This window comes from Rhea americana, unplaced genomic scaffold (genome assembly GCF_003343005.1).
Source record: "Rhea americana isolate MKP2758 unplaced genomic scaffold, rheAme1 scaffold_45, whole genome shotgun sequence".
Taxonomy (NCBI): Eukaryota; Metazoa; Chordata; class Aves; order Rheiformes; family Rheidae; genus Rhea; species Rhea americana.
The window spans coordinates 2,353,456-2,371,227 of NW_028186590.1; the positions used below are offsets into that span (position 1 = coordinate 2,353,456).

Genomic DNA, 17,772 nt, shown 5'->3' on the forward strand with positions numbered 1-17,772 from the left:
ATCGAACAGAACGGTATTTCTTTATTTAGTAGATCTCTTTTGCTTCACTCTGAAAAGAGGTTAATTTTTTTTTGTACAGAAAATGTGATTTAGGTGAATTTCACATTAAAGAAATGATGTTTATATTCCATTATAAAATGAAGCCAATACTTTTGAAGAGAAAATAAATCAAGCTGTTCTTTAGTCATTGATTTAATATATTTTAAGGGACATTTTATGGGAGAGCTACTTCAAAAAACAGTTTTACTGGAGAAATTTCCTGTGCTGCCCAGAGATTATTTACTCTACTGCTGCAAATACCAATTTGTGTTTCTTTCAATGAAGTAGTGGGGTTAAAGCAGTATTACACCATCACCACCTGATATAGATCAGCTCATTCAGGAAACGTGTTTTCTGTGTGTTTTATACTATGTGAGAAGGAGAACATGGTGTTAAGAAAGGTGCAGTGATGTAGGCAAATGAGGAAAATGAAAATAGCACTTAGGCAGTTGATAAGGAAAAAAATGACTGAGTAGCTAAAATATTCCACTTATGTCCAGTTACAATACTAGACTTCTTATTAGCTGCTAAAGCAATAATAAAGAAAAAAAGGTAAAAATTCACCCAAGATAATGTAGCAGTTTTTACCTATTTTTAAAGTGATCGTATTCTGTTGGTATTTGCATTCATTCTTTCCACACTTATTTACAGCTGTTGGTTCAGTGTGATTCAGTACCAGCAACAAAAAACTCACTGAGTGATTTAGTACTCAGTATTATAGATCATTACCTCCTCACCAGCTAATCAGTGCTTTTGATTCCCAAACGTGTTCAGGCACCATTATTTTATGAACACTGTTGTTTCATGTTGCTCTACGAAAATTTCAAATTAAGACRTTGGTTTGGCTAGGAAAGAAAGAAATTGGTTTCCCTTTGCATCCTGATGAAATTTTATTTAAGTAACTTTCATCTAGACATTTTCAGAAAGGTTTTATAAAAGTAGCTTGTATCTAACATATTTTTTTTTTTGTACCCAACTGTGTTTGAAAATTTTACTAGTATCTGCAAATGGAGTACTTGAGTGTAAAAGGAGTGTAATGCCTTGTAGTCTCCCAGATTGTACTAGTATAGCTGGGTATCTTTGGGATCTTTGCTTTTTCTCATACACCTGTACTGAAACAATTCATCTGTTACTCTATAAAAGGAAAGCACAGAGAATGAAAACATTTCACTGAAAGAATAAGGTGAATTAACCATGGTTACCATATTTTTAGCACGCTTCTCCTGATGTCAAAATAAGACTTGATATTTTATTTTTAAACTGACTAAAACTTATTTAAATGCTGAATTCTGCATTTCCTATTTACTGGCGGAATAGATTTTTTGCCTCTAAAATAACTGGGGGAAGAAGAGAGGACTTCTAATCTCCGTTGTCAGTAATCACAGTTTCGCAGAAGTTAAATTGTGTAAGGATTTTCAGAATTGCAGAGATGATGGAAGATGGTTTCCTTGTTGTGGTTTGATCATGCTGATAGGCAGCACATAGGAAAGATTTCTCAGCTTCCTGTTTACAGTGGATCTCACTTATGGAAACTGTTGATCTGACAAATTGTAGAGAACTGAAATTTGCCTTTAAAAATAAAATCTTGTTAAATTTTAAGTATATTTTGTTTTTCAATAGGATTTACCYCCTTTTTTCCCCCAAGAGGCACATATCCCAGATAGCTGAAGTCTCATACCAACAAGTTTACACCTTGAAAAGTGTCAGTTTATTTCTTAAAACACTCATTTCTGACAGTTCTGTTGCAGGAGCAGTTCAAGCTGGCCCTGCTGCAGTAAGTGTGTTACCAGCATCTTCCTCACCTTGTTATTCCTACCTTCTGCTGCTTCTTTTGTTTTACCCAGAAGCATTAATGCAGTTGTATGGGCTCAGATTTTTTTCCTTTGGTCCTATCTAACCTCATTCAGTTCTGTAGACTGGTTATTGTGCAGTTGTGTAAATGTTGCTGTTCTTTAGTTATCATAGCTGTTTTTTTCTAAAGTAGTTTTTGCACGAATACTGACAATTCATTTAGTTCTGCAAATTTGATGTATGAGGAAAATCTTTGAAAAGATTAATACATTTATAGCTGCTGTGTTTATTAGGTGGATAGTGTTTGGCCCTGAATGCTTGTTTAACAATTCAGTAAGAGGAGGACTGTAACACAGTGGTATTTTCATAACTGTTTAGGTGCTTACCTTCAGTAAAATTCAGGCCACTAACATTAAGGTGTGTGAACTCTTGCAACTTTTTTGAGCTCTGGAGCTGGTAATAACCATTCAGAGCAAACCAACTGATCTCCTGCTGCATAGTCTGTGTGAGAATTGCTGTCCTGCATGGTGAAGAGATTAAAAAGAAAAGTGCAGCGTGTGTCAGASCTGTGATGGTTATGTGAGGTGACTGGGACGGTTGAGGCTGTCTACAGAGGTATGAAGTGTATAAAAAACCAAACCCCTACTGGGTAAGACCCAAGGCTAAAGCACTGGCAGCTAACAAGACTATCTTATCACCCTTCTGTTGGCCCAAGTCAAACTCACCATTTAGAGTATGAGGAAGAGGAAGCCTGACAGAGCGGATCCTGGTGCCTTTGGGGCCTTCTGTATCCTACTGCGTATCTGACCAAAATGTTGTTGAGTAGTCTGCTAACTCTGTGGAGGTCTTTGGGAAGCAATGTGTGATTTCGGGGATTCTCTGCTTGATGTCCCCTGCAATGAACTATTTTTTACAGTTGTCTCTTCTGTTCTTAGCCCACTCCTTTTTTTCATTCTTTGACTCTCACGATTGTTTTCTTCCAGTTCTTTGGGTGGCAGTGGTAGTGTTTAGCTCCATCCTTTAGGAAGGGTTCTTCAGTTGTATTAGAGGTAGACTGACACCTCATCTCAAGAGGAGACCCAACAAGAACAGTGGCCTATTGGGGCTACCCAGGGAAGAGTACAAGAATAAGGCAAATGTGTAGAAACATGTGTCCTCTGCTTGATACCGGTGCATGTACCTTCATACACCTGTTAACTGCTGTTTTAGAGAGGTGCTGAATTGACTGTAGTAGGACACAGGAATCTTCTAGCCTGGGAAACTGGCAGTAGTCAGATGAGAAAGGAGTCTAGCCCTGGGACTTATGATCCATGGGACTGATGATGAGTATGTGAAGTTTAAATATTAGCTGTTAGGGTAGACACACCATGGTTGAAACAGGATAGTAAAAGGAATAGGAGGGTTGAATATTTAGGAAATACTGCGTGATTTCTGCAGTGCAGTATCAAATCAATTGCTGCCCTAAAGCACAGTGGCATTATTCATGTTACAGATAGGTTTCGGGAAACCAAAGTTAAGGTAATGTATGCTGTACATATTGTCATTTCCTTGGTTTCAGAAAAGAATGATTTGTTGAATTTGATATTCAGATATGAGCCAAGAAGCCACTAATGATTATGAATGTTGTTTGCAGTGTTTAAAGTATGCTCTTTTCAGAGGGCCTGGTGTGAAGTGTTTTATGAATTTATGTATTTTATGAATAATGGGTTCATGTGGAACTATATGCAAACTCACCCGCCGGATAAGACTTTATTATGTGTAAGTAAGTAAGCTTACCTCGTATCACTAAATTTGAACAGTGTAATTACTTTATGGTCAGTGTAATTACAAATTTTATTTAGATAATACTAGAAAATTGTTAGATTAGTGAAGCTACTTCCTTTTCTGGTCTGTGGAAGATAAAGAGTGGTAGCTTCCTGCCACCACTTCCAGCTCACCATCATATTTCTTTCTATTCTTTTAACTCACGAACATCTTCAAAGTCAATAGTACTCATTTTTGCTCCAAAGGCTGAAGCTTACTTGAGGAGCTTCATGTGAAACCTGGTCTTATGGCCAGTCTAAAATGTTGGATTTCCTGCTGCTGTGGCCTCTTTTGACAGGGCTTTCCTTCTCTAATGCAACCAGTCGGAGCCCCTTCCACCCTTCTGTGATCTCAATAATTTATAGTTCCCTCACCACCTGGCAGGAATGACTGACATCTTTCATATCTATCGTATCCCACCTCACAACAGTGATCAGATGGAAGGACTTATACCTCCTTAACAAAGGCAAGGAAGGGGGCAGAGAGGTTCCCAAGAGTACAAGGGCTCTAGGTCCTGAGTTATAGTCAGAATAGAGCAATATTGAGTTGAAATGTGCTCTTTCCCTTCTCACTCAGTCTTGTTTAAAATTTTTTGGCCTGTTAAAAAATTCAAATTCTAAATAGTTCTTCACTGTTGAAACTTAACATTTTTCACTCCAAAATTAAAAATCCTAATGCTACTGAGACTTTTAATAAAAAATTAGACTTTAACTTTTGAGACAGAAGCTTTTCTACACACAGTTTTCATAAAGCATAAGGAGCTGTACTTTTATTTAAGTCAGTGGAAATAGGAACCTGAAAAATGACACTTTATGCAAGTTATTTAATGAGTTCATTTATATGCTTGCAAATAAGCTGCACTCAGTAAAATTTTAGCTTGAAAATTACTGTGTGAATTTAGTGTTCGTGAAAAGACACTAGATAACAGCCCTGTGAATAAAACCTTTTCTGTTCTATCTACAAAACAGCAGCCCACACGGTTTTGCCGGTGTGCCTCAGATCTGATGTGATGAGGAAGGGGACTTTCTAACCAAAGAGTGGGACTTTTTTCCTTAGTCTGTACAGGCTTGTTATGATGCTGCTAGTTAGTACATGCACAATAAGAGATTACAATGAGGGGATTGGAATTAAGACCTAACATAATTTATACAGAGAACATAAACAGCCATTAGATTTGAACAACTTTTAATTCCAGCTAGGCTGGCCTGGTCTGAACTCCAATCTGCAATCCCTGAATGGTCTTGGACAACTCTAAACTTTATCATGAGTCTCATAATGAAATGCTGTATGGTTACAGCAGTCCTGTTTCCCAGAATATTCTAGTCTTAGTTCCTAGAATCATGTGCATATAGGACGGTATCAACATTTATTAAAAACATTTTGTTCCTCATAGACGCAGGGAAAAGTATGAATGAATATATTGTCTGAAGGCTTAGAAACCAGAAAGCAGATGGCTAGAATCACAAAATTATTAAAAAGAAGCACAAAAAGTAACTTTGTGAATTTCGATATAATGTTGGGGTATTTGTATTACCATATTGCCTAGAAGCCTTTGTCGTAGACTATAACATTTCTAAGGGAGGGATTTTACAGATACAGAAGAAAAGGCAGTCTTTACCGTAGGGGCAGCTTGCATTGTGTGTATTAAGTAAATAATACTAAAATAATACAGGCAGACAAGGGATGGTCTGGTCTGATGAGTAAATGCCTTAGCTTCATTTTTTTCCAGATCTTTGTAGACATCAAGGCAAAGGAAAGTYTGAAGGAGGATAATGTAGTGGTTTTGTTGATAATACTGCCCAAGTTTTGGGCAACAACGAGAAAAACACAAAGGTCCTTGTTTGAAAATTTGACAGATGGATGAGGTGATCTGGTCTTCCAGCAGAAGTGTCAGTTGAATTCTCAGGGCTGAATGAGAAATGATAGGTAAGGTAGGAATAGGCTATGAAACTCTTTGAGGAGGAAGATAAGCTGCTTATGTTTAATGCAGTAGAAAAGGGGGCTCATTGGAGGAATACAAAGAGAGAAGTAAAATGAATTTTAAAATGATATTTGTTGCAGGATTCTGATCAGACACTACCAGCAGGACAAGCTTGCACTGGCGAGAAAACGAATTGAGGTATGAGCTGATGCTAGATAGATGTTAAACTTTGTTTTATTTATTTTTCAGAATAATCTTCAAGACTTACATAGCATTTTGAGTTGAAGCTTTAGATAGGTCTGAATCCAATGTGACACAATAGTTACGATGTTCGGAAAAGCAGGCATGATGGAGGTGGTGTTAGCAGTCACAAGAGAGGCAATAGGATCTTAGGACTTGCTGGGGGTACGTGGAGATCTCTGTTTTAGTTTGTGGAGCTGRATGTACAGGTCACCCATAAGAGGAATTGGAAATTTAGGCCAAATGCTTTAGCTGGACAGGAGGAGATATGTGAAGTACCTGTGAATTATAAGTATGGTCAAATTTGTGTTGATACCAATAAAACAAGGAAGACAAAGAGGAGATCTCAGCACAGAGACTGATGAAGTCAAGGTGTTTTGGAGTATGGTACCACTGAGAAGTTTGTCCATATACTGGAGAAATTTGTCCCAGTTATGAAATTTCTACCAGGATGGCTACACAGCGTAGAATAAGGAGAAAAGAAAACATATTAATGAAGGGGAGCAGGAAGGAATTGGCTCTCTGAAAGTAGATGTGAAATCTTTCAAGATTGTGAACTGGAAATCACAAAACCTTAGTAGCAGCATGTGAGGAAGAAAAGGCTGATGCCCAACAGGATTAGATGATAGCTGGTGAGGTGAAAAGYGTCACGGGCAGAAGGTAAAGACCAAACTGAAGGCATAATTCAGTGGAACCATAATGGTGTGTTGAATGAGCAAGGAGAATGAAGGAACCTTCAGGACAGGTAAAATCTGAGATTTTGAGGGCAACTAAAAATTTGTTATAAGATACATCTGTATATTTATATATAGATATGCTATCAGGTACATACTATATAATAATTATTATTATGATATCGATATATTTATGAGGGAAAAAGTGTAGGAAAGAAAGAACATCTAAAGAAAATGTGGATAGGGAAGGGTCAGAGAGGTGCTAAGTAAAGCTAGGTAGAAGTAAGAAATCTAACAATTGGTAACAGCAGAGAAGGGGTAGAAGTAGTAGGTTCATGGAAGGAAAGACCCTCCACATTTCAAGATGTGGAAGTTTTAACACTTTATTTGCTGTTCTTTGCTTAATGCTTACATTACTCTTGCAAAAATAAGGTCTTTTTTGTTCTAAAGATCAGTTTATTAATTCAGTTGTGCCTCTTTTCAACTTACACAGTTCCATGTATTGCATACCTCTTGTAAGCATATTTTACAGACAATTGCTATACCCTGCTCTTAAAATGACAGTTCACATTGAATAAGAAGACAGCACAACAATAGCAATAATAGAAGAATATTCAAATTCACTTAAAGAAATATTTTACAATATGAATATATTCAGCAGTTATTTGATCTTCACAATGCCACCAAAGCAGTTATCATACGTGCAAAACAGAAACACACCCCAAACATTCAGAAAGACCCTGGACTTAAGTATGTTAATGCATTAATGTTCTATGTCAAGTACTCAGGAACTGGAAGAGTTAGAATTATTTAGTTAATGTTCAACCTAAATCTGTCCTACTTGTCCACATACATAAGGACACAGATTTTAATAACACACTTAAATGTGATGTGATCACATRTGAAGTAACCAGCAAGTATATTTGGACTTCGCTAAACTTCAGCTGCTATTCTAGTCAACATGTGCTRGAGTCACCATAAACTCCTCACTTCCCTTTGTTTAGACAAATAATTGCATCTTGCTGAGGTTGCCTATCTTGTCTTTGTTGTTTAAAGTACATTTTCCCTAAACACATCACAACTTGACAGCTTTTCCTCGTTAAATGCTGGTGGGGCTCAGGCAAAAGACTAGGTGCCTTGCTGCTCCCTGTAGGCCCTTCTGCACAGGGTAAGCTGCAGAGCCCCAGAGCAAGCCAGGCATCTAGATATTTCTGGAGTTTAGGAGGCYGCTTTCAGCTCACACCTTCAACATACATGCTTAAAGTTTGGCTACAATTTTTAGATCTAACAACTGCTTGCACAGACACCCTAAACATCAAGAAGTGCTTGAACTTCTTGTGTTTCGTCTACCCGTTACGCTGCTAGCGTGTTAATAAAGAATGAGTCCTTTGTGTTTCTCTTACAACAGAAGCAAATGCATAGAAACAGAAAGAGTTTTCGCTCTTGAACTACATTTTATTGTTTCATTTGATGTAAAAAAGAATGCTAAGAATAGAAATAGATAAAAGTTTCAGTGATTTTATGAAAAAGATTGTGCTCTGTGTCATTATGTGTATGTATGGCATGTGTGAACAGGGTGAAGTACTGCATTTTTTAAGAACTTTTTTCGTATATGCTATAGGTGCCAGTAGATACTTTCTTATGGCTGTGTCACTTAGGAGAAGACACTTTTTCTACTAAGAGGTACCCATGACAAGGTATAATAATATTTATATTTTAGTAAATTTGATGGTTAAGATTATGAGATTAAATCATTTGAGTTCAGCTGGAAGGCAGACTGAAAATTGATCTTTAGTGCCATCTGCTGGAATTTAAAGTAATTGAGACATAAAATTGCATACTACATTTCAAAATCATTTAAAATGTAAATGTACATATGGGTGACCCAAATCTTCGACATTTTTAGAAAATCTGTGCAAACAGATCATACATAAGCAAGTGCACCATTTTGTTGCTTTGGACTCTTCAGTGTACATGTATTGAAAAATATAGAAGTGATATCTTCTGTGTGGGTTGATATGCTATTTTCTGGTCAGAAAGTATTATAGATTATCTCAGTATTCATTGTCTCTTCAGCTAATGATATAAATAAGCTATCTGAAATGCTAAGGTGTATAAGGTTCTTATACACATGAGTGTCCTTGAGGACTTACAGTTTTTAATAAGCACATGAAGACATGAGTAAACCTTTGCAGAATTACACATCAGTATTTTTTATCAACAGTTTACACTGTCATGTGAAATAATGTGAATTTAAATGAAAATGTGATACATCCATGACATACAGCTCCAGAAGCATTTTGTGAAGTGCCTGTGAAAAAAAGAGGGAGAGRGGGACTCACCAAGTTTTCTTGGAAAAAGAAAACCCACGAAACCTCAATATACGTTGTAAACAAAACTGGTTAAGTCTTCCACTGTAGGCCTGAAAATTGTGTATTATTTCCTGTTTCTTACTGCCGGTGCTGGTGCTGACGTCCCATGCACTTGCAGTAAAGTATTGCAGCTGGCACCTAGAGTCTCCAAATGTAGTCACAGCCGTGGGGCGTGATGCACCTTGCCCAGCCGCTCAGCCTCTCCCTTTTAGCAGCAGCAGATATATTTTTTTTCATCATGAGATCTGACGGGCCCAAAGTTTCACCCTTTGTGTGATCTTTCTTTGATCACACACATACATGTCACGTGTTTAAGTCTGAATTACCAAGTACTCTCACCAACAGACCCAGTTCATGGAGATGCAGCTATTAGGTTAAGAGTGGTTGCGAGGTCTGCACAAGTGCAGTGCAGCAACAGTGTTGGTGGAAGAAGCTGTCGTTCAAATTTCCTGACTTCTCTGTGCTAAGTTCTCAAATGCACTGCAGCATTCAGAGATATTTTTCATGAAGAGGAGAACTATTTTAATCCTATATGTGGAGAGGTCTTTCCTGCCTCGTAAATAGGTTTACTATAAAATAGGAGAAGRAGTAGTACTGAAGTCTTGGCCCACCAGGTTGTGCTGTTAGTAGTCTGAACAGGTCCAAAGGCAGAGGCACTTCTGTGTTTCTAGTGAAGGATGAAATTTCAAGAAAAAATTTTGTAAAGAGGTGCTCCTAGAGGTTCCCAGTGTAATACATTTTACTCTGTGGAAACAATAATATGTTAGAAAAGGTAAATCACACTTGTCCATTATTCTTGAAGCAAGAAATGTGCTAGAAAGATGCAGAACAAAAATGAAGGAGCTTTTAGTTCAGCAACATTATTAAAATATTTTACATTTTATTAGATATAGATAAATAAGTTAGCTTAATTTTAAGCTTTATTTAACTCAGGAGTGTTTTAACCTTTTCTTACATTTATACCTGGATGAATATTTTTCTAGTGAGTTCAGATTTTGTATCTTTGACAGTCCTTAGTGATTTTCTTATGCAACAGCTGTTGGTAGATTTTGGATTTTTTAACCATCAGATATTAAGGAACAAATAAATGAATGGATTCTCTTTAGGATAGGATCAAAGATTAGTAGTTTCAAGTCAAAGACGTTTAAATTAAGTAACACGAATGATCATTAACTTTTGTATACTCTCTGTTACAGTCCCTACCACCAAAAAGCTCAACAACAAAAAGCTTTTACAAAATAATGTTATTGGAAAGTGAAATCTGTAGAAAATACCATTTTCAAATATAAATCTTAATATTTCAGTGAGAACAAAGTATAATTTTATTATTTTTTGTCAACATTTTAAAAATAAATACTGAATTTAAATGTATTTATTATGGTATTGTTACTTAACACACCTGGAAGGGGACTTTAAAATTTATTTGTGAATATGTAGTATAAAATGGGAATGAATTAGGTTTTATACTTAACCTGTGTTCTGATGTGTATGAAAAACTTTAAAACAAGTACAGTTTCAGTGCATTTTTCCCTCTGGCCATCTTCTGCCTCCTGTAGTATTTCTCACTTTTGAAGTGAAATTTCTATTAAATTTCTTCAGATTGACTTATATATGTTCTGAATCATCAAGGATAAGTATTGATTCCTCTACCTTTTTGTTGTATTCTTTTTTGCAGAGGGGAATGAGGGTTTTTTATATTTTTCCTTTGTCATTGGAGGCCTGGTGGGAGAGGAAACCGCCCCTTTTTGGCTATGGCATTGACCTGAGTAGTATAGTTGAATTTTGGGGTGCTTGATTAAAAAAGACCTAAGTTTATGTACATATTCTTCTTACATGGCCTATGGTTCTTCCTGTGAGAGGGGGTTAAATCCATATCTACCAAAGGTTTTCCCTATTTCTTATGTCATTATATGCCATTATGAAGCGTTTAACTTAACCTGTAGGTGCTATAGGTATTCTGATTTTTTTGCTCTAGAGAATATTTAAGTCTTCTGTATAAGCTAAGACTGTATATATAAGAGAAGTTAAGACAGACTTTGCTGCTGCCTTTTAGAACAGCCAAAAACACAGACATTCAGACATTCCTCAGAAAGGTAAGAAAGATGGTTCAGACCTTTCAAAAGAAGTAGTTGAACCACACACAGGATAGACTCTTTCTGCTTTGTAAAAATGTGTTTTCTGTTGCAACGCTGGAAAATAACAGATTTTGGTGACCAAAATTCCTTTGATTTCCCTTAGAGCTGATAAGTTCATTCACTAATTCAAAACAAAGTAGCAGTTATTTACAGCTTAGCATAAATTAGGCATAATTTGAAGGACTGGCCGTCTTACAGCACTGTGTCTCTGTGTATAGCATGAATTAATCAACTAAAAACCCTGGGAGAGTGAAGCACGTCTTCTGATGACCTCTTCATCTCCTACATTAGCTAATAGCATTCAGATAAACCTGTGTGCAGGCTCCTGAAGTTTGCTGCTGTTTTCTTTCATTCCATTCCTGTTCAAGTTAAAATGTTAGGATTTCTTCAGTAATGAAGAGTATGAACATGCAAGATAAGCACTTGTTTGCAGCTCTTAACATTGATGGAAAAAATAAAAAATTTATTAGGAAGTAATGTTTATATATAAACATTAAGCAACTATAAGTATACATAAATAATATATTGTTATTATATATTTATATTATATAAAATTATATAAATTATGCATTTTTATATATAAGTATATATAACCATTATGAAGAAGTAAAACCTGCTCTCAGTTAAATTTTGCTTAGTAGGTTGTACATTCATCTGCCCTTTGGTACACACAGAAGGGCAAAATATCACTGCATTAATACACTTTCTGAGCTTCATACAAGATCAGAAAAAAGATCAAATATATACTGCCTAATTSAAAAAGGAAAAGGAACATGTATAGTGTTTTCTGCTATCTTCCCTTTGCCGCATTAGTAGAGTCAGAGCTTGCGTATCTTATTGCAGTGAAGGAGAAACAAATTTAGTTTCCATGGTTCCATTTTTGAATAAATCACTTGATGTAATAAGAAATTTACCTACAGACTTCTCTGTTATGTAAGTATATTCTTTAAGCTGGTTAATGTATGCATTCCTGAACATTTTCATTTTTTGTATACATTTTAAGTAAGTAGCTGTTAAARAATAGTAATCATACGTGTAATCCAATAATGTGGTACTAAGTTTCCTCAGTATTTTGCCTAATTCTTTTGACCCACTTTCCTTGTCTCACCAACACTGCAGATGTTTCTTGAGCAGGTTAACAGAACAACACAAAGCAACACAAAATTGCTACTCCTGCCAAGTTTTTCGTTAGCATAAAGCACTAAGCATAATACATCATGTTTGTAGCGAGGGAGAATAGAATATTTGTCTTCTTAGCTTTACCTTTTACTATTTCTATGTCCTCAGAAGAGTGGTGTCCCAAAAAAGTCACTATTTTTAATGTGAGAGTTGATTGATTTATATAATTATGAGCAGTGGTATTCCTGTCCAAATTGAGTATGTGTATTCGATCCTGATTTCTCTTAGTAAAATTTAATTACCATTTTTTAAGCTTGACTGTCATCGTAAAGTAAAATTGTCTACTTCACCAAAAGAGTGTTTAAGGGAAATATTGGTTATGTATGACTAACTAACACTGATTACTTGTGTCTTAAAACAAGTCCACCACCGAAAAAGAAATTGCTGTACAAATGTAGAATTCTCTTACTAGAAATACATTGGTTAAATGGTGTGAATCTCAATGCTATTTAATGGAGTAGGTAGCTCAAAGCAGGTGGAGATGAAGGATATGATCAAGACTTCTATAGACAATACACCTACTCCTATCATTTATTAAACTCAAGACTGTGTTTCTATTAATAAGCTATTTAGTTGTTCATGGATTTTTAATGTTATCTATGGAGATGTAGATTTAATGCAACATCTGAAAATATTGTGGGGGAAGAGTCTGTAGTTCTCAAATAGTATGGTGAAAAGACTTATTTGTAAATGTACCCTATCTGTACCCTTATGTGCTGCATGCCCAAGCTGTTGACTTAAGCCAACAAAACTCCATCTCAGGAGTTGCAGTACTGTCCCAGTCACCTGAAGAAAATTTTATTTCCTGTGTGATTTCATCAATAGTAAATAGTTAACAGAGTCAAAATATAATCCTTTTAATTTAGCTCTAAGGTGAGATTTCACATGATGACTGGGATGATCTACCAGCTAGCTGCTGCAAAAGGGGCAATCCTGCTCTCCTCTATTCCTTTCTACTTCTGGCTTCAGCAGATCCCAGGTTCTTTTTTTTTCTTTTTTTTGTTGGCTGTCAAAACCAGTTCATAAGAAGCAGCAATAGCACACATCCAGGAGCAGGAGAGGAGCTGGTCTGCGCTTTTTGGAGGTGGCTAGCCCTTTAATTGGTTCCTCTGTGAAGCTTCACTCTTACAGCCWAAATCTCATAGCAATAAGCAGGAGAACACACTCTTCTCAGAAATAATGTTACATAACAGTAATGTAGATCTTCACATCATGGCAATATAAAGGATTTCATCTTTAATTGTCAARTTAGCATTATTTCTGATTTACAGAAGGAAAAGTGGAGAACAGAGGAGTGAATTCTCATGCCTGAGCTCAGGATTAGAAGCCAGCTCTTCTGGGAAGTAGGAAATGTTGCTGACTGGTGGGCATACTGTTGGGCTGTTTTGTTGTTTGGGGCAGCTGGAAGAGAACAGCTACTCTGTGTTTATGGCTTGTTCATATTTTGAAGATTAGCTCCACAAAGGAATAAGACTGAAATTTTTCATTTAGTAAAATTCTGCTTCATAACAAATTACGTAGTTGCCATTGTGGCCTAATCTGGCACTAGCAAATAGGCTTAAGCAGTACCTGTAGTAATATCTGCACTGAACACCAGTTTTCATCTTAGCATTCTGTATACGTGTTAATGCGCCTATATACACCTATATACATCTCCAGTTAAGTTAAAACAAATGTCTGTAATGAGGGACAGGAGACAGGTCAGAGTTTTACCTTAAATAATCTCCCATATCTCTGTTATCAACACTAATAGAAGAGATTATTCTATAATGCTATAGAATATTAAGATGCAGATTTCACTTAGAAAATTGTTTAAAAATTCTCATATGGCTAGTGTGATACTAGAATGCTTGTTGGAATCTTTAAGCTAAATATGTTAGTAATTTAGATTTTGAAAACCATGACCCTGTAATTAAAGCTTGGTTATAATTTCTGATTACAGCAGCTGTATAGATATAATAATGATGATTAAAAGACAAGGCAGATTTGCTCAGGCAATTATATTTTAACTTTTATTTTGTCTGTATTAGATAATTTTACTAGGGCTGTGCAATTTTGACCAGGTTTGCATATTCGGATCAGTTTCCGTTCAAGTGAAATGATTTTCTCGCCATCTAAATCTGACATGAATACATATGCCTGTTAGCTTTTWAAATTTGTCCTATTGCAGTCTTCTAGATGCAGTGGGTATTTGATATGAGATGAAATGCACAAGAATATTAGGCTTAGTTATAAATTGGAAGAAAGAAATATACAGTAATTGTGTTTCCTTCCATTTGTGCTATATAAACTTTTTTCTCATCTATGCAGGAGGTTGCACCAGCAATTTGAAAGCTATAAAGAACAAGTAAGAAAGATAGGGGAAGAAGCCCGCCGTTACCAGGGAGAGCACAAGGATGATGCTCCAACATGTGGAATCTGTCACAAAACAAAGTTTGCAGATGGTTGTGGCCATTTATGCTCTTATTGTCGGACCAAGTTTTGTGCTCGATGCGGAGGTCGTGTCTCTCTACGATCAAACAATGTAAGTGTTCTGATGTGTGCTCTTAAGAAAAAGCTTCCTTGGCATTGCCAGACTACAGTTTGTTCATCTTAAGTTGATCATTTCATGCTTCATTTTGCTTGAACATTTCATTTATCACTCTGTTATGAGGTAGGTATAAACGGAATCATGTGTCTAATAATTGTGGAGATGCAGGATTCACAGAGTTAGTTAATTAAAATAAGAGAATATGTAGTATATGTTTGTTCTGAGTGATGCTTGAAGAAAACATTCTTGTTTTGGTTAGAATGAAAGAAAAAAACCTTACGTTGAGTTAAAAATCCATATTGAGAAATTCTGACTGTACTCTTATTTTGTATCTCTTTTAAAAATGTTCTTCATGCATATTCTTAGATTCCTTTTATCTGTCATCTTTTGGTTAAGAAAAGAAAAATCTCTCTTACCACCTTGAGAGTGTAATGTCAGTATATTTTTAATTTAGGTTGAAAGTGAAACTGCAGATAAATCTGGATTAGGTATCGCACGTTAAGGCAGATGAAATTTGTCTTTCTCCCTCTGACTTGTWTGCAGTTAGCTGCAGTAACTGTCCACAAAACTTGAGGCTGCCCTGGGGTAGCCCCCATCCAGATAGTCCATTACGAGGAACTGGCTATTCGCATGTACGTCATTGGCAGGCTCTATATTTGGAAGGCCATTATCCAATGTTTGTTTTTGGCTCATCATCTAGTACCATGGTGTGTTATAAAACATTTTACAAATACCATTTTACTGTATGAATACTTTGTTAGCTGTCTTGGGATGAGATAACTTTCTGCAGAGGGCTTCAAGGTGCCAGTCTTTTGTATGGGAAGCTCACCTTTTTATATCTGTACAAGTACAGTAAAAAGTGGTTATGAAATCTATTGTAGATAATTACATTCACTAGAGAACTAGTTTATGGCCTTTTGATTTTTTGGGGGCTAAAACTTAACTGAATAATTGCTTCTGAAATTTCATATAGACCAAAACAAAATGACTCCGAAAAATACCATTTTATCTTTATTTTGGGAGCTTTCTCTAAGCCTGATGTACTTGTGAGTGCATTAACTTAAGCTAAATTAACTTTCCGAAAAAGTCATGTAGGTGTGATGGGTGTAATTTTGATATATTCGTATTTTAAGTGGATGCATTATATTGTATCACCTGCAGGTGGTATCATTAGAACAAGTCTGTGAAAATCTTGTTTACTTTGATATATTAGCTTATAATATTAATTGGAGTATATCAAGGACTGCTTATCTTTACTCAGAAAGAAATTGAACATATTTTAATTATTTTTCATCTACTTTTGCAAGTCACAGAAACAGAAACTGTGAAAGTTTCCATTCATTTGTAACTTCTATAGTGTTTGTTATATTGTTCATACTTCTATGTTGTTTGGGAGGGAACTATGTTTTCTACATATGCAATGGTATAATCTTTTTATTTAAAGCATTTTTTTGGAAACTTATGTTTTTAGCTCTTTGTAGAGAGTTTATTAGAATTGCATTTCTTTGAAATCTGCCTATTAATACTTGCCTACTTTGTTCTTTTTCTCTTCTTTTTTCTTTTCTCTTTTTATTCTGCTTCCTTGGATGCTTTCCCAAAGGAGGATAAAGTGGTTAGAATCCATGCTTTTTATCATTTATTATTATAATGTTATTAGATAACTGGGAGACATATTCATGTAAAAAACTGAACTGAAATTCTAAAACGATCCAAAGGGGAGGGGGGAGGAGCAGCAAAACTCACAACCAGACCCCTCCCATCCCCTTGCTGAATGAAACCTCTAAAGATAGCCCAGCAAGAAAAGCTAAGATTGTTCTTAGTTTTTGTGCAGTTGTCAAAATTAGGTCAATGGAAACAATTCATTAAAAATTGAGGATTATTTATCCCAATAGACTAAAAAGTAGAGAAAATGATAAAATATAATAAAGCTTTATCTCATAAAAGTGACTTTGAGTAGTCATCTGACTTTTTGCGTGCAAGGTCCTTCCATCTGTTTCAGGAAATCTAATTTAAAAATTTTAAGTGTAATGTTACATTGATTTATATTACTTGCTGTGTTTCACTTCTGGCTGCAGCAAAAATTCAGAGAATTCTTCTGAAATCGTCCTTTTGATTTTGCATTTGAAATATTTGCCCAGGTAAAAGATGACCTTTTAAAGCCAAGCATAGAGGTAGTGAGTAAGATGGAGTGAATCCGTTGTGAATGAGTAAGGATAACATTTCAAAAAAAGGTAAAACTGCGTTGGGACCAAATGCAATAGTGGTCTATTCAACATTCATGCCCGTGCTTCTTCAAAAATAGGTCAGTGTAGTTCTCCCTTCTTATCTGCATCCTGTGTGAAGAGAGAATGGTGGGAGTACTTGAGCAGGAGAGTGCATGTCATCTGCTTAATTCCTGTTCTCAGGCAGGTCTGGAAAAGGCATTCTGGCCTTTTAACTTGGAGACTTAGTGGGAAGTAGCTAGCTTCACTGTCTCTTCAGCAGAAATCAGTGTGAAGTCATCACAGCCCAGCATAGCTTTTAGCTTGCAAATGATGTTGCTATGCTTGTTTTATGAAGTGGTGGTATTCCACAGCTAATATCATAGGACAGCAATAAACTGCAATTAATGCAAAGCTTACAGAAAAATGCCTTCTCTCACATCTGTACATTGTAATATTTTTTTACGCAAGAATGTTCTGAGAACAAGTTTGTGTTGCCTGGCAGCGTGAAGGGGAGCTGTCAGCTCGTTCAAGAATTCAGTTTGCTTCAAGTGCAGCAGCACGTATTGCTGCTGCTAACGCATGTACTTTATGTTATCCTAGCTACAGAAGTTGTTTTTCACACCAATTCATGATAAGGTGCTACCCAAATCAGGGAGGATGAATAACTATGATCACCAGCGTCAGTAACATCTGTTAAAGACAGCTATTTACACGGAAGATGAAATGGTTCCCCAATGTCTGTCTCTGAGTTGTTTTCTGTTTTGTTTTCTAGTTCCTAATGGACATGGTTGTTTTTCTAATGGCTATGAAATATGGCTTGCTAYGGTTTCATTCCACTGTTTTCTACGTGCTGCTCTGAACAATGTAGTGAAACAACCCAGGAC

General features: G+C 36.1%; 1 protein-coding gene across 1 annotated transcript in view; it reads left to right on the forward strand.

Annotated features, from left to right (window-relative positions):
- The window catches only part of RIMS1 (regulating synaptic membrane exocytosis 1), a 347,536-nt gene that overhangs the window by 112,047 nt on the left and 217,717 nt on the right, over positions 1-17,772 (forward strand). The window contains exon 2 of the mRNA XM_085316042.1: positions 14,465-14,678. Coding sequence (XP_085172168.1) covers positions 14,465-14,678 — 214 coding nt within the window. The remainder of the gene's footprint in view (positions 1-14,464; positions 14,679-17,772) is intronic.